This window comes from Haematobia irritans, chromosome 4 (genome assembly GCF_050003625.1).
Source record: "Haematobia irritans isolate KBUSLIRL chromosome 4, ASM5000362v1, whole genome shotgun sequence".
Lineage (NCBI taxonomy): Eukaryota > Metazoa > Arthropoda > Insecta > Diptera > Muscidae > Haematobia > Haematobia irritans.
The window spans coordinates 118,904,784-118,928,841 of NC_134400.1; the positions used below are offsets into that span (position 1 = coordinate 118,904,784).

Below are 24,058 nucleotides of genomic sequence, written 5' to 3' on the forward strand. Positions count from 1 at the left end.
CATATTAAATGAATATTGTACTGCTCAGCTGAGGAACACAGAGTCCAAGGATTTTATTGCAGGTTGACTGTCTGAGTATATATTAATGCCAATATTTGTTGGAACATTACTTCTCAGCCAATTCACCACCTCTCTTATTGCCAATATTTCAGCCTGATAAACACTACAGTGATTACACGCTCACAAAAAATCGATTCTGTAACATATACTCCCAAACATATTTTGCTTCAAGCATATATATTTTTGGGTATTGCCCAAACATTTATATGTTTGATCTCTTCCAATATATAATATGTTTGAAAGCATATTGGTCTAAACAATATATGTTTGGGTAGTCTAAGTTCCAAACATTTTGTATTTTTGCATCCAAATTCAATAATGTTGTCTTCCAAAAAACAATATGTTATTATGTGAACATATAATATGTTTGGAAGCATTTTGCACCCAAAAATATTATATGCTTAAAAAAAATTCTCCCAAACAATATTGTGCTCAAAATTTTATTTATTTATTTATATATTTACAATCATAACGAATTATGAAAATAAACAGGTAATATAGGTTCTAACAACATGGGTTTTCGACCTGAATGCTCAAAATTTTGTTTCTGCCCAATTGTATATTCCCCCACATCTTTCTCACTTCCACGAGATTTTTTAGTTCTTAGCACCTTTTTCTGTAATACAAACATTGTAGAAGAAATTATTCAATTGTATGATTTTTTTTTATTTTAATTTTACCTTTTGCCGGACGGGGATTCGAACAACGGACCACACAGTTTGTAAGGATCAAAGAAGTAGCTGATCAATTGCCCAAGCAAAAATAAAATGTTAATTTTGTAATAACAAGCCACAACCACCAACTTAATTCAATATCGCTCCCTGTTAAATAGCGCTCCAAGCTACTAAACACATATATGTTTATAGGCTATTTCTAAATTAATATATGTTTGCATCCAAGCATATTATATTTACAAACATTTTATGTCCCAAACATAATATGTTCTAACATATTAACATATATGTCCCAAACATGTTATGCTAGTTTATGAACATTATATGCTTGCACTCAAAAATATTGTGTTTAAAAAATTGTGTTCCAAACATATAATGTTTATAGCCAAACATATGAAAAACAGTTTTTTTCAACCGTGTAGGTAATCTTTTCGCTATTCGATTTTCCAGATCTTTAGAATATACTCCGAACCCCACTTGTCCATTCAATTTGGAGCCATCAGTATAGAAATCTATATATCTTTTATTCCCCGGGGTCTGTGTACACCACGCCTCACTGTTGGGAATTAGAGTTTCAAACTTTTTGTCGAAAAGTGGTTTTGCCAGGGTGTAATCCACTACGTTAGGCACATCTGGCATTACTTTGAGGACCGAACTATGACCGTACATTTTTTCCGACCACAGCGATAGTTCGCGCAACCGCACAGCCGTTGTTGCAGCTGACTGTTTGGCCAGAATGTCTAAAGGCAATAGATGCAGCATTACATTAAGGGAATTTGTTCCTGTCTTGCTGAATGCGCCTGAAATACACAAACACGCCATACGCTGAACTTTATCTAAACCAGTCGGTTTCTGAAGTGCCGGCCACCAGACTACAACACCATATAGCATTATAGGTCTAACCACTGCCGTGTATAGCCAATGCACAATTTTTGGTTTTAGTCCCCACTTTTTTCCTATTGCCTTTTTACACGAGTACAAAGCTACAGTTGCTTTTCTCGCCCTTTCTTCAATATTAAGCTTAAAGTTCAGCTTCCTGTCCAAAATAACGCCAAGGTATTTTGCACACTCACCAAAGGGAATTTCAATACCCCCTAAGCAATATCTCCCATATATAGCTTTCGCCCGATTTACACTCATATGACCACAGAGGCCAATTTTTAACTCCGATTTAGTTGAAATTTTGCACAGGGAGTAGAATTAGCATTGTAGCTATGCGTGCCAAATTTGGTTGAAATCGTTCAGATTTAGATATAGCTCCCATATATATGTTTTTCTGATTTCGACAAAAATGGTCAAACATTTTTCTTGTAAAATCGGCACTGCTTAGTCGAAAAGTTGTAAAAAGGACTCTAATTTTCCTAAACTTCTAATAAATATATATCGAGCGATAAATCATAAGTAAACTTTTGGGAAGTTTCCTTAAAATTGCTTCAGATTTAAATGTTTCCCATATTTTTTATACCCTGCGCCACACTGTGGAACAGGGTATTATAAGTTAGTGCATATGTTTGCAGCACCCAGAAGGAGACGAGATAGACACATGGTGTCTTTGGCAAAAATGCTCAGGGTGGGTTCCTGAGTCGATATAGCCATGTCCGTCTGTCCGTGAACACATTTTTGTAATCAAAGTCTAGGTCGTAGTTTTAGTCCAATCGACTTCAAATTTGCCACAAGTATGTGTTTTGGCTCAGAATAGAACCCTATTGATTTTGGAAGAAATCGGTTCAGATTTAGATATAGCTCCCATATATATATTTTGCCCGATATGGACTTATATGGCCCCAGAAGCCAGAGTTTTAACCTAATTTGCTTAAAATTTTGCACAAGAAGAACAATTAGTACTATAGTCAAGCGTGCCAAATTTTATTGAAATCGGTTCAGATTTAGATATAGCTCCCATATATATCTTTCGCCCGATATTGACTAATACGGTCCCAGAAGCCAGAGTTTTACCCCGATTTGGTTAAAACTTTGCACTGGGAGTACAATTAGTAGTGTAGTCAAGTGTGCCAAATTTTAAATCATAAATAAACTTTTGGGAAGTTTCCTTAAAATTGCTTCAGATTTAAATGTTTCCCATATTTTTTACTAACATTGTATTCCACCCTTGCCGACTTAAATTTTGAGTCTATAGATTTTGTAGAAGTCTATCAAATTCTGTCCAGATCGAGTGATATTTAAATGTATGTATTTGGGACAAACCTTTGTATATAGCCCCCAACACATTTGACGGATGTGATATGGTATCGAAAATTTAGATCTACAAAGTGGTGCAGGGTATAATATAGTCGGCCCCGCCCGACTTTAGACTTTCCTTACTTGTTCTATAATGATTTTGAATGACAGTATTCAGATATAAGCTCCTTAGATGATGATGAAGATAAATATGGTGAGGTGATCGACTAAAAAGGAACCACTGAATCAAAATGGTACAAGTATTGAGGTGAAATGGTACGAGTATTGTCTTCTTTTAAAATTGAAGTGTTCTTTCTTAATTTAAATTCAAATTTTTTAAAATAATTAAAATATAATTAAAAACAAGTAAGTAATGTAGAAAGTCGAGCGTGGTCGACTACATCATACCCTAAACCAACCCTACTGAGTTACTAAACATAAGCATTTGTTGGGTATCATTGAAATATGATTGGAAGATTAAGCGTATTTCCATATTTAAGAAATTAAGGGGAACATATTTATAGGAACTTTATCACAATCTGAGCAAAAATATCTGATATTAGGAGCTATAGTTGATTCTGCACCTGCAGAGTTAGTATGCCACTAATATTGAGTCCATTATTAAAATAAAGATGAAATAGCTCAATTAGTGTGGATAATAAAACCAAATTTCTGAAAATAGGGTAATAGATTTATGTAAGAGCTACATGTAAGTCTAAATACGATCGGCTAATACTATATATGGAAGATATATCTATTTTGCAGGTTTGGTTGATACCACAGAACGTTACTTTGTGCTAAATTTGAGTAAAATTGGTTAATAATTAAGGACGGACATCTGAGTCGATAGGTATATATTTTATGGGGTATAAAATCAATATTTCTAGATGGGACATTTTTTTATTATACCCTGACCACTATTCGCTTTAGGGTATAAATATTCTGTTCATGAGAATTTCGAAAAAAAAAAATCTAGTGAAACAAACGCGTTGCGTAAAATTATGAACTTCCCAGAAAAACAGTATGAACAAGTATATAGGGCCGTATTTTCGGTCAGGCGGAATCTTATGTACCCTCCACCATGGATTGTATAGAAAATTCTACTAAATACTGTTATCCACAATCGAATTACTTGGGTTGTGGTAATACTTGCCGATAGCAAGGTATCTTAAAACTCTAAGTTGGAAGTTAGTTCATACCTTTTCGACCATTTAACCAAAATTTTAACCGAATCGGATGAAATCTGCTTCTCCAAGAGGCTACGAAAGCCAAATTTGGGAATCGATTTTTATAGGGGGCTATATATAATTATGGACTGATATAGATACCATATACTAGTATAATGTACAAAATTATAACCGAATCGGGCGAAATGTGCTCCTCCAAGTTAATATACCCCCCTTCCTATGGTGGAGGGTATAAAAAAGTAATGCATTTTACAAAGGTCTTTTTAAGCATTCGCTGCATTGATTTCACATTAGTTCTTCAGGCGCTACTTCAGTATTTCGCATTTCTTTATAGAAAATGCTATCTACACTTAAAAAAAATATTTTCGTAAGGTCAAAGATTTCATGTCCTTACAATACTAATGTAAATTTTGCTTAGCATTAAAGACGCATTTCTCTGATATAAGGTCTTTTCCTTGTCCAAAAGTCGATAAATTTTTCAATAAAGTCATTTTGTACTTATGGTTAAGAGATTTGACTTAGAAATGGGTAGCTTTACATGAAAAAAAAATTCTTTTCCTTAATTTGAAAAAAAAAAATGTTTTCTATAAGGACCAATTTGTACATTACCCTTATGTGGGTCGAGCTCTTGATTTGACTTCTTACGGGCACTACGAAAAACCTATTGGCCAATATATCTTTGCCTTTTTATATCGCACTGATCAAGTACGTCATTGCGTTAAAAACTGCGAGTTCAACAAACTTAATAATAGAATAATTGGAATGCCACGAAATCCTAAATTGACGTATATATGCATATGCATTAGTCACTCCTTCTTATATCCATGTTTGGGATGCTAACACTGTGTTGACAACTTTTAAAGTTAATTTAAATTGTGACATTTCCTTATTAAATATAATTTTAGCGCCATGAATAAATATGTCTCGTTATGCATAAGTCGACAGACTTGTTTTGTTAACATTCACAAGACGTAAAAGAACAATTCGTTCCTTAAACGAATTTTAGACCAATAGTTTGGATTTTTTTTGCAGTAGATATGATTCATAGAAAAGAATATGATTTGTTTTGTGATAAACGTTGACGTCTTTTACAGGACATACTAATGAAAATTAGCTCTTTTTTTTTCAATTTCATTAAATTTTCTGGGTAATTGCATGTTGCCTACATCTTTTTCACTTCCACATGATTTATTTGGCCCTTACCACTTTTTTCTATAAAACAAAGAATTTAAAAGCAAATATCAGATTTTTAGAAATTCACCTTTTGCCCGAAAGGAGAATCGATTCACTGACCAGCGACTATGTAGAATTTTTATTGCTAAAATATTCTTTTCTCTTTGTCAATTCTTTTGCTTTTCGAAATTTCCATAATTTCCGAGAAAAGAACATGGTTTCGACAAACATGCTACATGTTTTCCGTGAAAAAAGTTACATTTTCTTTTTGGAACATGGTTCTCTGCGTGTAGTACTACCTTAAATTTTTACCACGCAAGGAAAAACAAAGCTTGATATAAACTAAATCGACTGTAATTTTTTTTAGAATAAAAATGTTTTTATTTGCTGCAAAAAAAAAAACCTTTTCATATTCCAAAATGTCGGTTGCCACAGTTGGTGAATTCTAGCAAAAATGGTAGCTTTTTACTATTTGGTACACGGTTGAAAAAGACTGTTTTTCATATGTTTGGCTATAAACATTATATGTTTGGAACACAATTTTTTAAACACAATATTTTTGAGTGCAAGCATATAATGTTCATAAACTAGCATAACATGTTTGGGACATATATGTTAATATGTTAGAACATATTATGTTTGGGACATAAAATGTTTGTAAATATAATATGCTTGGATGCAAACATATATTAATTTAGAAATAGCCTATAAACATATATGTGTTTAGTAGCTTGGAGCGCTATTTAACAGGGAGCGATATTGAATTAAGTTGGTGGTTGTGGCTTGTTATTACAAAATTAACATTTTATTTTTCCTTGGGCAATTGATCAGCTACTTCTTTGATCCTTACAAACTGTGTGGTCCGTTGTTCGAATCCCCGTCCGGCAAAAGGTAAAATTAAAATAAAAAAAAATCATACAATTGAATAATTTCTTCTACAATGTTTGTATTACAGAAAAAGGTGCTAAGAACTAAAAAATCTCGTGGAAGTGAGAAAGATGTGGGGGAATATACAATTGGGCAGAAACAAAATTTTGAGCATTCAGGTCGAAAACCCATGTTGTTAGAACCTATATTACCTGTTTATTTTCATAATTCGTTATGATTGTAAATATATAAATAAATAAATAAAATTTTGAGCACAATATTGTTTGGGAGAATTTTTTTAAGCATATAATATTTTTGGGTGCAAAATGCTTCCAAACATATTATATGTTCACATAATAACATATTGTTTTTTGGAAGACAACATTATTGAATTTGGATGCAAAAATACAAAATGTTTGGAACTTAGACTACCCAAACATATATTGTTTAGACCAATATGCTTTCAAACATATTATATATTGGAAGAGATCAAACATATAAATGTTTGGGCAATACCCAAAAATATATATGCTTGAAGCAAAATATGTTTGGGAGTATATGTTACAGAATCGATTTTTTGTGAGCGTGTAGATTGGTAGAATTCTTGATGTTTTGGTATATTTTGCAAATTCTTCCTCTTCAACTAAGAGTGAGGTACCCCAACTTTCTATACAGAAATAAAATTTTGACAAAATTTTCTATAGAAATAAAATTTTGACAAAATTTTCTAAAGAAATAAAATTTTTATAAAATTTTCTATAGAAATACTATTAAAAAAATTGTATAGGAATAAAATTTTGACAAAAATTTTGTATAGAATAAAATTTAAAAAAAAATTACTATAGAAATAAAATTTTGACAAAATTTTCTATAGAAATAGAATAAAATTTTGCAAAAATTGACTATAGAAATAAAATTTGACAAAATTTTCTATAGAAATAAAATAAAATTTTGACCAAACTTTCTATAGAAATAAAATTTTGACAAAATTTTCTATAGAAATAAAATTTTGACAAATTTTTCTATAGGAATAAAATTTTGACAAAATTTTCTGTAGGAATAACATTTCGACAAAATTTTCTGTAGAAATAAAATTTTGACAAACTTTTCTATAGAAATAAAATTTTGACCGAAATTTCTATCGAAATGAAATTTTGACAAAATTTTGTATAGAAATGAGAATTGGGAAAAATTTTCAATAGAAATAAAATATTGACAACATTTTCTATAGAAATACAATAAAATTTTGAAAAAATTTACTATAGAAATAAAATTTTGACAAAATTTTCTATAGAAATAAAATAAAATTTTGACAAAATTTTCTATAGAAATACAATTTTGACAAAATTTTCTATAGGAATAAAATTTTATCTAATTATACAATTATTATTCGAGCTTTATGGACAGATATAGATTAAGGAACATGGTTAATAGAGCCATTGAAAAGAAAACGCCAGATACAAATCTATACACGCCTGGACTGTACATGTTTCGGTTCGGGCGAATGAACCTTTCCACAGCCTTTAGTATAGATCTGGCTGGGAGAGATAACTCAATTTTGGGCCCTTTATGCTAACTCCTTATGGAGAAAACATTTGGGAAATTTCCTCTTACAAATTGAATCATCTTTTCTCCCACTGTACATCATCTTTTCATATAACTTACAAGTCCCTTAATCTTATTTTTATTTCGTTTTGTTACATAGTAATGCAAATTTATTTTTAGAAAGCTAATTTGTTAGAATTCACCTAAGTGGTGAACAGTCGAACAATGCTTATTGTTTCTACAGTCAACTACAACATATGACAATTAACAGAAACTGGTTTCCAGGATACAACAACAATTCTAACGCGTACATTAGTCGTGTTTTTCCTAGTTTTACGACGGGCTCATCGTTGCTTATTATATTACATGTTAGCCTGATACCGAAACAGGCAATTGACGCCCAACTGCATTATATCTAATTATACAATTATTATTCGAGCTTTATGGACAGATATAGATTAAGGAACATGGTTAACATTGTATCTGGCGTTTTCTTTTCAATGGCTCTATTAACCATGTTCCTTAATCTATATCTGTCTATAAAGCTCGAATAATAATTGTATAATTAGATATAATGCATTTGGACGTCAATTGCCTGTTTCGGTATCAGGTTAACATGTAATGGAATAAAATTTTGACAAAAATTTTGTATAGAATAAAATTTTGAAAAAATTTACTATAGAAATAAAATTTTGACAAAATTTTCTATAGAAATAAAATTTTGACAAAATTTTCTATAGAAATAAAATTTTGACAAAATTTTCTATAGAAATAAAATTTTGACAAAATTTTCTATAGAAATAAAATTTTGACAAAATTTTCTATAAAAAAAAATTTTGACAAAATTTGCTATAGAAATAAAATTTTGACACAATTTTCTATAGAAATAAAATTTTGACAAAATTTTCTATAGAAATAAAATAAAATTTTGACAAAATTTTCTATAGAAATAAAATTTTGACAAAATTTTCTATAGGAATAAAATTTTGACAAAAATTTTGTATAGAATAAAATTTTGAAAAAATTTACTATAGAAATAAAATTTTGACAAAATTTTCTATAGAAATAAAATTTTCTATAGAAATACAATTGTGACAAAATTTTCTATAGAAATACAATTTTGACAAATTTTTCTATAGGAATAAAATTTTGACAAAATTTTCTATAGGAATAAAATTTTGACAAAATTTTCTATAGGAATAAAATTTTGACAACATTTTCTATAGAAATAAAATTTTGATAAAATTTTCTATAGAACTAAAATTTTGACAAAATTTTCTATAGAGATAAAATTTTGAAAAAATTTTCTATAGAAATAAAATTTTGACAAAATTTACTATAGAAATAAGATTCAATTGAAATGATCCAATTAACTTTTTAATTAAGAAAATTTGAAAAAAACTGACTTCTGCGGTACTTTTAATTTTTTAAACTAATTATTCCCGAACAAATTCATTTAAATTAAAATTAAATGTATGAATTGCTATAATTTTTAATTCAATGAATGTTAAAATTTTGTATAGAATAAAATTTTAAAACAAATTTACTATAGAAATAAAATTTTGACAAAATTTTCTATAGAAATAGAATAAAATTTTGAAAAAATTTACTATAGAAATAAAATTTGACAAAATTTTCTATAGAAATAAAACAAAATTTTGACCAAACTTTCTATAGAAATAAAGTTTTGACAAAATTTTCTATAGAAATAAAATTTTGACAAATTTTTCTATAGGAATAAAATTTTGACAAAATTTTCTGTAGGAATAACATTTCGACAAAATTTTCTATAGAAATACAGTTTTGACAAAATTTTCTATAGAAATAAAACTTTGACAAAATTTTCTATAGAAATAAAATTGTGACAAAATTTTCTATAGAAATAAAATTGTGACAAAATTTTCTATAGAAATAAAATTTTGACAAATTTTTCTATAGGAACAAAATTTTGACAAAATTTTCTATAGAAATACAATTTTGACAAAATTTTCTATAGGAATAAAATTTTGACAAAATTTTCTATAGAAATAAAATTTTGACAAAATTTTCTATAGAAATAAAATTGTGACAAAATTTTCTATAGAAATAAAATTTTGACAAAGCTTTCTATAGAAATAAAATTTTGACAAAATTTTCTATAGAAATAAAATTTTGACAAAATTTTCTATAGAAATAAAATTTTGACAAAATTTTCTATAGAAATACAATTTTGACAAAATTTTCTATAGGAATAAAATTTTAACAAAATTTTCTATAGAAATAAAATTTTGACAAAATTTTCTATAGAACTAAAATTTTGACAAAATTTTGTATAGAAATAAAATTTTGAAAAAAATTTCTATAGAAATAAAATTTTGACAAAATTTACAATAGAAATAAGATTCAATTGAAATGATCCAATTAACTTTTTAATTAAGAAAATTTGAAAAAAATTGACTTCTGCGGTACTTTTAATTTTTTAAACTAATTATTCCCGAACAAATTCATTTAAATTAAAATTAGATGTATGAATTGCTATAATTTTTAATTCAATGAAAATGTTGATTTAAATAATTTAATTTAATTTTATTATCAAAGTTAATTGTATCAATTAATTTGTTAATTGATTATAATTTCAACATCAATCAATTTTTTAGTTGCAAATATTTTGGTAATCTTTTTTCTGTATATGTAGATTTCATATGAAGTTTTAGTACAACAAGATAATGTCTTATAAATGTTCACTAAATGAAATGGAGTGTTACATACCTCGTAATTGGTAGACTGGACTGCCAACAGGTGAATTTTCCGATAGACTAAATCTTGACATATCACCTGAGCCGGGGACAAAATGGGGTGGTTGATTTAAAAACTGGGAATTCGTCCATGACACACATATAACCAGCAACAATAGAACATAGCTCAACATTTTTGGTATCTGTGACTTCGATAACAAAAAGTGGTCCGACGACCACCATATCCACTTGCCGGCCATAACGTTCTCCAGTATTCTTTGCAATCGACAGCAAGTGGACAAACAAACTGGAATTCACACAAATCACCAATCTAAAGTTTTACGACAGCATCGGCATTAAGTTGGGGTAAATCACAATATACGGCTACTGGCTTCAAATCAACTTAATAGATGTATGGCAAATGTATTGGTTTCTTATTTAAAGTTCTTTCGGTTGTTATTATTATATATTTATGATTTTTGTTTTGACCTAAAATTTGAAAAAAAGAACAATTTAAAACAGGTATTTTTTTACATGTCTAAGTTAATAGGTTTTTGTTTGTTGTGATACACTAAAATCTCCAGCATTTACTTATTCATTTGACAGAGCAAAATACTGTTTTGTTAAGAGACAGTTAGAAAACTATTTTGGGTCTACACAAAGTAGGTTAAGTCCAAAAGTCTAAAATTATTGAGTTTTAGAAGAAAAAGAAATAAAATATGTCAAACAATTAGGTGCAAGAATAAAGTTAGGTTTAAAGGTGTGCGGAAACATTCCATTTTCGTATACGAGTTGTCACATAGAATTTAAAAGTATGTTGTTGATATGTTCCAGTTTTAAATGTGGTACAGCGGGATCGCAAATTGTCCGAAATACATGGTTGAAGACAAACATCAACATCAAGTAGATTTTTAATTGATAGAACGAACCTTGATGATATTAATTATTACTTTGATTTTTAATTGATTCCATTAAAAATTAATAGAAAGTGTCCAATAAATCAATTAAGTTTAAAATCAAGTCGTTAAAATAAAACAAGTAAGGAAAGTCTAAAGTCGGGCGGGGCCGACTATATTATACCCTTCACCACTATGTATATCAATATTTTTGATACCATCTTAACACTTTCAAATTTGTTAGGAACTATATAAAGGTTTATATTCCCATATACAAATATTTAAATATGAACCGATTTGGACAAAATTTTCACAAAATGTCTGGACTTAAAATTTAAATTGGTTGATGGCCGGGACGGACCACAATGTTAGTAAAACAATATCGGAAATATTTAAATTGCATAAAATTTAGCAAATCTGCATTTATGATTTATAGGTCGATATATACTAATTAGAGTATAGGTAAATTTGAATAATTTTTGCGAGTATTCGACTTAACAGTGACGATTTTACAAGGAAAATGTGGGTATTTTGGCCATATTTGCTAAAATCGGAAGAACATATATATGGGGGCTTTGTCTAATTCTGAGCCGACTTTGATAAAATTTGGCACACATTGCTAAAATTTTAATTGAACGCTCAGTGCAAAACTTCAAAATTATCGAAATGAAACTTTGGCCTCCGTGATCATTTGAATCTAAATCGGGCGAAAGATAAATATGGGAGCTATATCTAAATCTGAACCGATTTTAAACAAATTGGGCATGTGTTGCAAGAATGTTAGTCCTACTCTCTGTACAAAAAAAAGTAAATCGGAGGAAAATTTTGATCTACGGTGGTCATATCTGTAAATCGGACGACAGATATATATGGGAGCTATATCTAAATCCGAACCAATTTCAACTAAATTCAGTACGCATATTTATAATGTTAATTCTACTCCCTGTGCAAAATTTCACGTAACTCGGAGTAAACATTTGGCCTCTGGCGTCATAGGAGTGTAAATCGGGCGAAAGCTATATATGGGAGCTATATCTAAATCTGAACCGATTTCAACCAAATTCGGTGTGGACATTTATAATGTTAATTCTACTTCCTGTGCAAAATTTCACGTAAATCGGAACAAAAGATTGGCCTCTGAGGCCATAGGAGGGTAAATCGGGCGAAAGCTATATATGAGAGCTATATCTGAATCTGAACCGATGTGAATGATATTTTGCATTTACGACACTCACAAAATATTCGATTATACGAAATTGGAAGAAGATCGGTTGATAAATACGTCATTTCTGACCAGATCGGTTATAAATATATATTACAGCTATATCTAAATCTGAGCCGATATATATGGGAGCTATATCTAAATCTGAACCGGTTTCAGCCAAATTTGGCACACATACCGATACTATTAAACGTACTCCATGTGCAAAATTTGAAGCAAGTCAGGGCAAAACTCTGGCTTTTGAGGCCATATAAGCCCAAATCGGACGAAAGATATATATGGGAGCTATATCTAAATCTGAAGCGATTTTAACCAAATTTGACACACATAACGACAAGCTTTTGAAGCCATATAAGTGCAAATAGCTTTTGAGGCCATATAAGTGCAAATCGGACGAAAGATATATATGGGAGCTATATCTAATTCTGAACCGATTTCAATCAAATTAACCAAGCAGACAGACAGACAGACAGACGGACATCGCTAAATCGACTCAGAATTTAATTCATATACTAAACGATGGGTCTCCGACTTTTCCTTCTTGGCGTTACATACAAATGCACAAACTTATTATACCCTGTACGACAGTAGTGGTGAAGGGTATAAATATCGTATGAACGACGCATTAGAAATGAAATTGACGACATCCCTAATTTAAAATGTTTGTCCTCATAGCGTGGGTTAGGGTTTTTTTCGGGAACGGGATCCTGGGAATTTGCTATTTTTTCTCTCCCGCTTTCCCGGAAATTTTTTATGTAATGTAATGGAAGTGTAATGTGAATGACTATGGTAGCAAGTAGTAGTAGTTGCCCTGTGCGACATACATACACCCTCAAAAAAATCGCTTCTGTAACATATACCCCAAACACAGTTTGCTTCAAGCATATATATATTTTCCGGATTGGTCCAAACAAAATATTGTTTGTATGAAATATAATATGTTTGAACATATTATATTTCACCTTAGGGCATACACTGGTAGAAAAAAATTTTAATGAAATTTTATATGTGTGGATATATTTTTAAAGCGCCAATTGGTTCCTTCTATTATTTTACTTGCAGCATACTCTCTAGTTATCTCTTTCTAAACACATATATGTTTATATGTTTAGTTATAAATTAATATATGTTTGCATCCAAGCATTTTATATTTACAAGTATTTTATGTCCCAAACATAATATGTTGTAACATGTTTAAATATATGTCGCAAACATGTTATGCTAGTTTATGAACATTATATGCTTGCACTTAAAAATATTGTGCTAAAAAATTTGAGTTACAAACATATAATTTGTACACCCAAACATATGAAAAACAGTCTTTTTCGTCCGTGTACTTAGACTAAAATATATTTAATATAACAAGTATATACAGCAGTCAGTTCGGCCGGGCCGAATCTTAAATACCCACCACCATGAATCAAATATTATAGTTTCCTTTGAAAATGTCAGGGGTTCGATGACAACTATTCCCAAACAGAGCAGTTCAACCAGTAAACTTCCCGAATATAAATTTAAAGATTCAACCTATGAAGACTAGATCAGATTCTGGATTAATAAGAACCAATTTGGTTGAGTTTTAGTGGAATCATAAACATCACGTCTAAGCGTGCAAGAAAATGATGGAATAACGCCTTGATTTGAAATCTAAAATCTGCAGATTTTCACCCCCATTATTTAAATGATTACGATAAGTAAAATCTGCAAATAGTACATTCATGATCAGTGCGGCTTCTATACCCTCAATAAGAGAAATAGGTCTATATGGAGGCCTTACCAAATGGACCAATAAAAACTAAATCCGATACCCGTTTTTGTGAGTATTAAATATTTTGAGTATTTTTCGAGTATTTTTACAATTTCAGCCAAATCGGATTAAAACTAGAGTTTCTAGCCGTCCAAGAAGTAAAATCGGGATATCGGTCTATATGGGGGCTATACCAAAACATGGACCGATACTCACCATTTTTGGCACACCTCTGTGTGGTTCTGAAATACCTATAGATTTCCAATTTATTATACCCCCGTCACCATTCTATGGTTGTGGGTATAAAAATGCTCAAAAATGCATCTTTAGTGCGATCCTAAGCTTCTTTGGCTCGGCATCTATGTCAAAATAATTGATGTAATTGGTGGTAATTAGACGTTCAAATTTCAACCGGGTCAGATTTATTTTATCTGGGGATCGGTTTATATGGGAGCTATATATAATTATGGGCTGATAGGAACCAATTCCTGCATGGTTGTTGGATACCATATACTAACATTACGTACCAAATTTCAACCGAATGGGAAGAATTTTGCTCTTCCAAGGGGCTCTGGAGGTCAAATCTGGGGATCAGTTTATATGGGGCCTATATATAACTATGGACCGATTTCGACCAATTTTTGCATGGGAGTTTGAGGCCATATATTAACAGCACATACCAAATTTCAACTGAATCAGATGAATTTTGGTCTTCCAAGAGGCTCCGGATCGATCAAATCTAGTGATCGGTTTATATGGGGGCTATATATAATTATGGACCGATGTGGACCAATTTTTGCTCGGTTGTTAGAGACCATATACTAACACCATGTACCCAATTTCAGCCTGATCGGATGAAATTTGCTTCTCTTAGAGGCCTCGCAAGCCAAATCGGGGGATCGGTTTATATGGGGGCTATATATAATTATGGACCGATATGGACCAATTTTTGCATGGTTGTTAGAGACCATATACTAACACCATGTACCAAATTTCAGCCGGATCGGATGAAATTTGCTTCTCTTAGAGGCCTCGCAAGCCAAATCGGGGGATCGGTTTATATGGGGGCTATATATAATTATGGACCGATATGGACCAATTTTTGCATGGTTGTTAGAGACCATATACTAACACCATGTACCAAATTTCAGCCGGATCGGATGAAATTTGCTTCTCTTAGTGGCCTCGCAAGCCAAATTTGGGGGTCCGTTTATATGGGGGCTATACGTAAAAGTGGACCGATATGACCCATTTGCAATACCATTCGACCTACATCGATAACAACTAATTGTGCCAAGTTTCAAGTCGATAGCTTGTTTCGTTCGGAAGTTAGCGTGATTTCAACAGACGGACGGACATGCTCAGATCGACTCAGAATTTCACCACGACCCAGAATATACTTTATGGGGTCTTAGAGCAATATTTCGATGTGTTACAAACGGAATGACAAAGTTAATATACCCCCCCATCCTATCGTGGAGGGTATAAAAGTGTTCAGGATTTCTTCTATTCAAAATTAGGTTTTCTACAGTAGGTTTACGACTTTTGCGACATACGTATTATACCGTCGCAAATGTATGTCGCAAAAGTCACAGTTTGTTACAGGCCAAATTTATTTTAGTTCGATTTAATTTTAATTGCTTTATTTCATATTAGTTTAAATTTATTTTAGTTTAATGACTTTTATTGTATTGTTATGTAATTTCAAGTTTTTATTACAATTAAATTATATGTTGTCTATGCAATTGTTATAAATAATATTGGATTTGATTAATGTGAATTCTATTATTAGAGCGTTCTTTTAATTTCCATATTTTAAGCTGGGAGTGTGAACTCAAATCTAATGGTGAACATACACGTTCGTGATCAAATAATATGTATAAGATTGAATAATTAAACCACCAAAACAAGTTTAAATTTTTATACTATCGAACACTTGAGTTGAATACATTCCAATTGTCGCATATAATGTTGTCTTTATTTTAATACTCACAATCGACCTTGGCTTGAATTAAAATTGGTTAACAAATAATGGTTAAAAATGCATGTTTATTACAACGGTGCAGCAGCACGTTCTTTTGTTTTTCTTCGCTCCATCATTGGAACAAAAGAATGTTGCTTGGCTTTGTCCACTACTGGGAGTAGTCGAATGCTTTGCATGATCTAACAGCGGTAACGAGATACGTTATATTGAATTCGAATAGTAATAGTCTTAAGGGCATTAATTAAACAAACCACCACGAAACAATAGATAGAGTTGTTTATAGCGGTTCCTAAAAGCCATCTATTCAAAGAAAACAATTAAGATCTAATTTTTAATAGATTTGCATTTCAATGCAAATTTAAATGCATTCAAGACAATAATTCCAAAGTCAAAAGCTATCCTATGAAAAATGTAGTTGCTAACTTTAAACTAATTTTACATTGTTACAAAATAATTCCTTTGTATCATATTCTTTATTTTTAATTTTTAAAAACTATTTTTTGCGTTTATGTGATCAAATCTAGTGAAGGACTGATTTGGTGTTGGTAGATATTGCATACTATCGCCATGCAGTGTACATATTACCGTTACCTCAGTCGGATCGTCTAAAAGGTTAATACAAACACTAAATTCCGTTTTTCTGATCGAATGAAACTTATGAGAAAAAAAATCAATTTCAACAGCACAACAGGGTAAACAATTCATAGAACAACACATCATTCAAAATTACCTTGCTGTGACGACATACTATATGAAAGATTGCATTTAGCTTATTTTTTGACACATATGATCATAGAAATGCGTAAATATGGTAGTTTTAACAGAAAAACAAGTATATACGGCCGTAAGTTCGGCCAGGCCGAATCTTATGTACCCTCCACCATGGATTGCGTAGAAACGTAGACTGTCATCCACAATCGAGTTACTTGGGTTGTGGTATATTAAAACTTCTTAACATCGTTTATTAAATTGTGAGTTAGTCCATACGTGGCAGAGAGCCAGAATTGAAATATGGGGGTCGCTTATATGGGGGCTATATATAATAATGAACTTGATATGGACCAATTTTGTGTGATTGGGGATCGATTTATCTGAGGGCTATATATAACTATAGAACGATATGGACCTAGTTAGGCATGGTTGTTAACGGCCATAAACTAGCAAAATGTACCAAATTTCAACTGACTCGGATGAAATTTGCTGCTCCAAGAGGCTCCAAAACCAAATCTCGGGATCGGTTTATATGGGGCTATATATGATTATGGACTGATACGGACCACTTTTGGCATGGCTGTTAAATATCATATACTACCACCACGTACCAAATTTCAACCAGATCGGATGAATTTTGCTTCTCCAAAAGGCACCGGAGGTCAAATCTGGGTTTCGGTTTATATGGGGGCTATATATAATTATGGACTGATATGAACCAATTCCTGCATGGTTGTCGGATACCATATACTAACATCACGTACCAAATTTCAACCGAATCGGATGAATTTTGCTCTTCCAATGGGCTCCGGAGGTCAAATCTGGGGATCGGTTTATATGGGGGTTAATTATGGACCGATTTCGACCAATTTTTGCATGGGTGTTTGAGGCCATATATTAACACCACGTACCAAATTTCAACCGAATCGGATGAATCTTGGTCTTCCAAGGGGCTCCGGAGGTCAAATCTGGGGATCGGTTTATATGGGGGCTATATATAATTATGGACCGATTTCGACCAATTTTTGCATGGGTGTTTGAGGCCATATATTAACACCATGTATCAAATTTCAGTCGGATCGGATGAAATTTGCTTCTCTTAGAGGCTCCGCAAGCCAAATCGGGGGATCGGTTTATATGGGGGTTATATATAATTATGGACCGATGTGGACAAATTTTTGCATAGTTGTTAGAGACCATATACCAAATTTCAGGAGGCTCCGCAAGCCAAATCGGGGGATCGGTTTATATGGGGGCTATATAATTATGAACCGATGTGAAACAATTTTGGCATGGTTGTTAGAGATCATATGCTGACACCATGTACCCTAATTTCAGCTGGATCGGATGAAATTTGCTTCTCTTAGAGTCCCCGCAAGCCAAATTTGGGGGTCCGTTTATATGGGGGCTATACGTAAAAGTGGACCGATATGGCCCATTTGCAATACCATCCGACCTACATCAATAACAACTTCTGGTGCCTAGTTTCAAGTCGATAGCTTGTTTCGTTCGGAAGTTAGCGTGATTTCAACAGACGGACGGACATGCTCAGATCGACTCAGAAGTTAATATACACCCCATCCTATGGTGGAGGGTATAAAAAAGGAATTTGTTTGACTAAAATGTCGATCTGGAGGTAAAGTATGCCGAATTGGCTCTAACAAAAATAGTTTGTAAGAGGGAGTATTTTCTTTTGCCTAAAATTTCGTTTCGAAGGAAAGAATTTTTTGTGTGCATATAGCCCCTAAATAAACCGACCTCACAAAAGAGTAAAGTTCATACGTCCGTCCGTCCGTCTGTTGAAATCACGCTACCTTCCGAACGAAAAAAGCTATCGACTTAAAACTTGGCACAAGTAGTTGTTATTGATGTAGGTCGGATGGTATTGCAAATGGGCCATATCGGTCCACTTTTACGTATAGCCCCCATATAAACGGACCCCCAAATTTGGCTTGCGAGGCCTCTAAGAGAAGCAAATTTCATCCGATCCGGCTAAAATTGGGTGCATGGTGTTAGTGTATGGTCTCTAACAACCATGCAAAAATTGGTTCACATCGGTCCATAATTATATATAGCCCCCATATAAACCGATCCCCCGATTTGGCTTGGGGAGCCTCTAAGATAAGTAAATTTCATCCGATCCGGCTGAAATTTGGTACATGGTGTTAGTATATGGTCTCTAACAACCATGCAAAAATTGGTCCACATCGGTCCATAATTATATATAGCCCCCATATAAACTCATCCCCCGATTTGGCTTGCAGAGCCTCTAAGAGAAACAAATTTCATCCGATCCGGCTGAAATTTGAACATGATGTTAGTATATGGCCTCAAATGGCCAGGTAAAAATTGGTCCATATCGGCCCATAATTATATATAGCCCCCATATAAACCGATCACCAGATTTGACCTCCGGAGCCTCTTGAAAGACCAAAACTCATCTGATTCATTTGAAATTTGGTACGTGATGTTAATATATGGTCTCAAACACCCATGCAAAAATTGGTCGATATCGATCCATAATTATATATAGGCCCCATATATACCGATCCCCAGATTAGACCTCCGGAGCACCTTGGAAGAGCAAAATTCTTCCCATTCGGTTGAAATTTGGTACGTGATGTTAGTATATGGTATCCAACAAACATGCGGGAATTGGTTCCTATCAGTTCATAATTATATATAGCTCCCATATAAACCGATCCCCAGATTTGATCTCCGGTGCCTTTTGGAGAAGCAAAATTCATCCGATCTGGTTGAAATTTGGTACGTGGTGGTAGTATATGATATTTAACAACCATGTGAGTTGAAATTTGTGGATGACAGTCTTTCGTAGAAGTTTCTACGCAATCCATGGTGGAGGGTACATAAGATTCGGCCTGGCCGAACTTAGGGCCGTATATACTTGTTTTTTTTTTTTTTTGGGAGAGAAAATAATCCCAAATTAATTGGAAGCAATGTGATGATTGCCTAAATCTGTTTTCTTGACTTTTAAAGAACATTTTTAGAAAATGCGGTTTGTCTAAAATTTCAATTCTTAGAAAAGATATATTTTCTTGCAGTATATGCAATGCACTGAAGATGTAGAGTGCTTCAAGTTTCATGACAAATAAACAAAAATGAAATAATCCTTAATTTGTTTTAAAATGTTTATTTTATTACTACCACTTTTTAATTATTTTTTTAAACAAAAAAAATGAGTTTTTACTAATTTTCACAATTTTTTTTAACCGGTTTTTAGTAAAATAAAAACCCGAAAACCAAGTTGTATAAGATTGCAATTTTCGTATAAACCGAAACCGAATTTGCAAAAAAAACCTCCCGTTTGTTAGGACACCCCATTCATGAGGCATGAGATGGTCTATGGTAAACAAATAAACAAAGGAAAAATGCACAGAAAAACCCAGCAAAAAAATTTGGAAGTTCTTCCAAAGGCACAACTTTAAAAGCACTTCCAGAAGATACACTCCCAATGATGTTCTTTATTTTAACTACCCAGAAAGTTCTTTTAATTCAATTTTTTATAACTTGGGTTTTTTATACTTTTAATGGGTAATTTTAACTTTTTTTAATTCAAATAGGTTAAAAACAGAGTACGAATTCATAAAATGTTAAAAATCATTAAAATTTTGTCGAACAAAATGCTAAATCCAATCTGAAAAAATTGTGAATTTTTGAAAATATTTGAGGTCAAACGTTTCCGACAAGCTTTAGAATCCATTAAAAATTATAAAAATTATTTATTTGGCAAAATATCACAGAATTTTTTAATTTACATCCAAAACATTGAATTCGGATCACATCTAAAAAAGTCATGCAAATTCAGTGCAACGGCTGTTGAAATGGAGGACTTCCATCCTATGACAAGCCCATGTTAAATTCATCGCTTCTGCGTCAATTTTGCACCACTTCCGGATCCAAAAATAACATTTTCATTACATTTTTGGCGACGCTTTTTTTGCTTGGATGTAATTATATTATTCACTATATGAGTTGAAAATTTCATTTGGTTTGATAAAAAGTTCCATTTGAAGTGTAAAAAGATTAGTTTGAGGTGAAAATGTTCTATGCTATGGAACCATATTTTAACTTCATCATATTTGAATAAATCCAATAGTTTTCGTACTTGTACAAAATTTCTTCTGGCTCTGGTTAGATCAGTATATTAAATTTCAGAACTAGCCAATATTTCTAGTGGGCATATTTTCACGCAGATCAAAGTTATCATACCTTGACCATCTAATAGTTAAGGCATAACTAGGAAACAGAAAAAGAGTCCCATTCTCTTGTATACAACGCCTACAACATCTTCTTTCAAAAAAAAAAAAAAACAAACAATAAAACAATAACGACAACATCTACAAGTTCCTTGTCTTCGCGGTTAAGTGCGCATGCGTAACATAATACTTTCAGTGTCTTTTTTCACCCAAAGCTACTATATTGCGTGTTTAGTATATAACCAACACTCCCACTCAAGTGGAAATAGTTTCTCACGTTTTTCTCAGACCTTTGTTCTAATTTCTTTTCTACTCGCCAAAGTTTCCACGTTATATTAACCTCATTTTCAAATTGCCTTTTACTTGGCTTTGTTAAAATGCAATGTTTTAAATTGCTACCTTTCGGTCTATGTTGCTATTCGTTCGTGCTTTTTGAGTTTCCCACACAACTTCCCTGTGGGGAGGAGTAATGGTAAAGTTGCCGTCGAGAAATATTACAAGCATTTTCATTAAAATTATTAGACATCAAAAAAAAAGGTAATTATAATAATAAAATGTTAATAAAAGCAAGATGACCAGGCAATATTTTTTTATTCTTTTAATTTTTTTTTGTACGAACAATGAGAGGTTTACGGTAGTGAACAACATTTACTCAATAAAACTCAACTTGTAGAATATTTATCTTCAAGTTGAGTTTTATGGACTCCGAAAGATTAAGAACTAAAATAGAGAATATTTTACTGTCAGACACTTTGGGCTTAGTTGCAATAATCATTTAATGATCATTGAAAGAATTATGTGGAGAATTTTATTATTACTATTAAACATTAACATCATTGTTTGCTAATGTTGTCTTTGAAAAGGAAGTGTTGCCAGCAATACTGGCCATTTGGGTCTCTTGTTCCCAAATTATGATGTTTTCGTAACCAAAAATCTCCAATTTAAACTTAAATTGCTCACAAAAACCCCCAATACATTTTTGACAAGTTTTTTTGAAAATAACAAGTAAGGAAAGTCTAAAGTCGGGCGAGGCCGACTATATTATACCCTGCACCACTTTGTAGATCTAAATTTTCGATACCATATCACATCTGTCAAATGTGTTGGGGGCTATATATAAAGGTTTGTCCCAAATACATTCGATTTGGACAGAATTTGATAGACTTTTACAAAATCAATAGACTCAAAATTTATGTTGGCTAATGCACTAGGGTGGAACATGATTTTAGTAAAAACAAGTATATACAGCAGTAAGTTCGGCCGGGCCGAACCTTAAATACCCACCACCATGAACCAAATATTAGGGTTTCCTTTGAAATTTCAGTAGGGCTTGAGGACTTGGGGACACTTCCCGAAGATAAATTTAAAGATTTCACCTATGAGGACTATATCAGATTCTGGATTTATAAGAACCATTTTTGTTTGAGTTTTAGAGGAATCATTAACATCTCTTGTAAGTGTGCAAGAAAATTATAAAATAACGTCTTGATTTGAAATCTTAAATCTGTAGAAGTAAAATCTGGAAATTTTACATTGAGCTTCAAGCAATTTTCATGATCAGTGCGCCTTCTACATCCTCAAGAAGTGAAGTCGGTCTATATGGAGGCATTACGAAATGGACCGATAGAAACTTAATCCGATACACGTTTTTGTGAGTCTAAAATACCAGAATATTTACAATTTCAGGCAAGTCGGATAAAAACTACGGTTTCTACAAACCCAAGGAGTTAGATCGGGAGATCTTTCTTATGGGGGCTATACTAAAATATGGACCGATACTCACCGTTTTCGGCACACTTCTTTATGGCCCGAAAATACCTCTAGATTTCCAATTTCAGGCAAATTGGATAAAAACTTCAGATTCTAGAAGCCCAAGAAGTAAAATCGGGATATCGGTCTATATGGGGGTTATACCAAAACATGGACGGATACTCACCACTTGTGGCACACCTCTTTATAGTCCTAAAATATCTATAAATTTCCAATTTCAGGCAAATTGTATATAAACTACGTATTCTAGAAGCCCAAGAAGTAAAATCGGGAAATCGGTCTATATGGGGGCTATACCAAAATATGGACCGATACTCACCATTTTCGGCACACCTCTTTATGGTCCTAAAATACCTCTAGATTTCTAATTTTGGACAAATTGGATAAAAACTACGATTTCTATAAGCCCAAGACCCCACATCGGGAGGTCGTTTTATATGGGGACCATACCAAAACATGGACCGATACTCACCATTTTTGGCACACCTCTTTATGGTCATAAAATACCTCTAGATTTCCAATTTCAGACAAATTGGATAAAAACTACGGTTTCTATAAGCCCAAGAAGTAAAATCGGGGGATCGGTCTATATGGGGGCTATACCAAAACATGGACCGATACTCACCATTTTTGGCACACCTCTTTATGGTCATAAAATACCTCTAGATTTCAAATTTCAGGCAAATTGGATAAAAACTACGATTTCTATAAGCCCAAGACCCCAAATCGGGAGGTCGGTTTATATGGGGACTATATCAAAACCTGTACCGATGTAGCCCATCTTCGAACTTGACCTGCCTGCAGACAAAAGACGAGTTTGTGCAAAATTTCAGCACGATTGCTTCATTATTGAAGACTGTAGCGTGATTACAACAGACAGACAGACAGACAGACAGACAGACGGACAGACGGACATCGTTATATCGTCTTAGAATTTCTCCCTGATCAAGAATATATATACTTTATATAGTCGGAAATCGATATTTCGATGCGTTACAAACGGAATGACAAACTTATTATACCCCCGTCACCATTCTATGGTGGTGGGTATAAAAATATGGCAAACATTTAAATCTGAAGCAATTTTAAGGAAACTTCGCAAAAGTTTATTTA

The 24,058-nt window shown here is 32.4% G+C and overlaps 1 protein-coding gene across 1 annotated transcript in view; it reads right to left on the reverse strand.

The window, feature by feature from the left end:
• Positions 1–24,058, reverse strand: part of Cad74A (cadherin 74A) — a 118,017-nt gene that overhangs the window by 66,932 nt on the left and 27,027 nt on the right. Inside the window, exon 2 of the mRNA XM_075304400.1 lies at positions 10,433–10,887. Within this exon, the coding sequence (XP_075160515.1) occupies positions 10,433–10,658 (226 nt within the window). The 5' untranslated portion in view covers positions 10,659–10,887. The remainder of the gene's footprint in view (positions 1–10,432; positions 10,888–24,058) is intronic.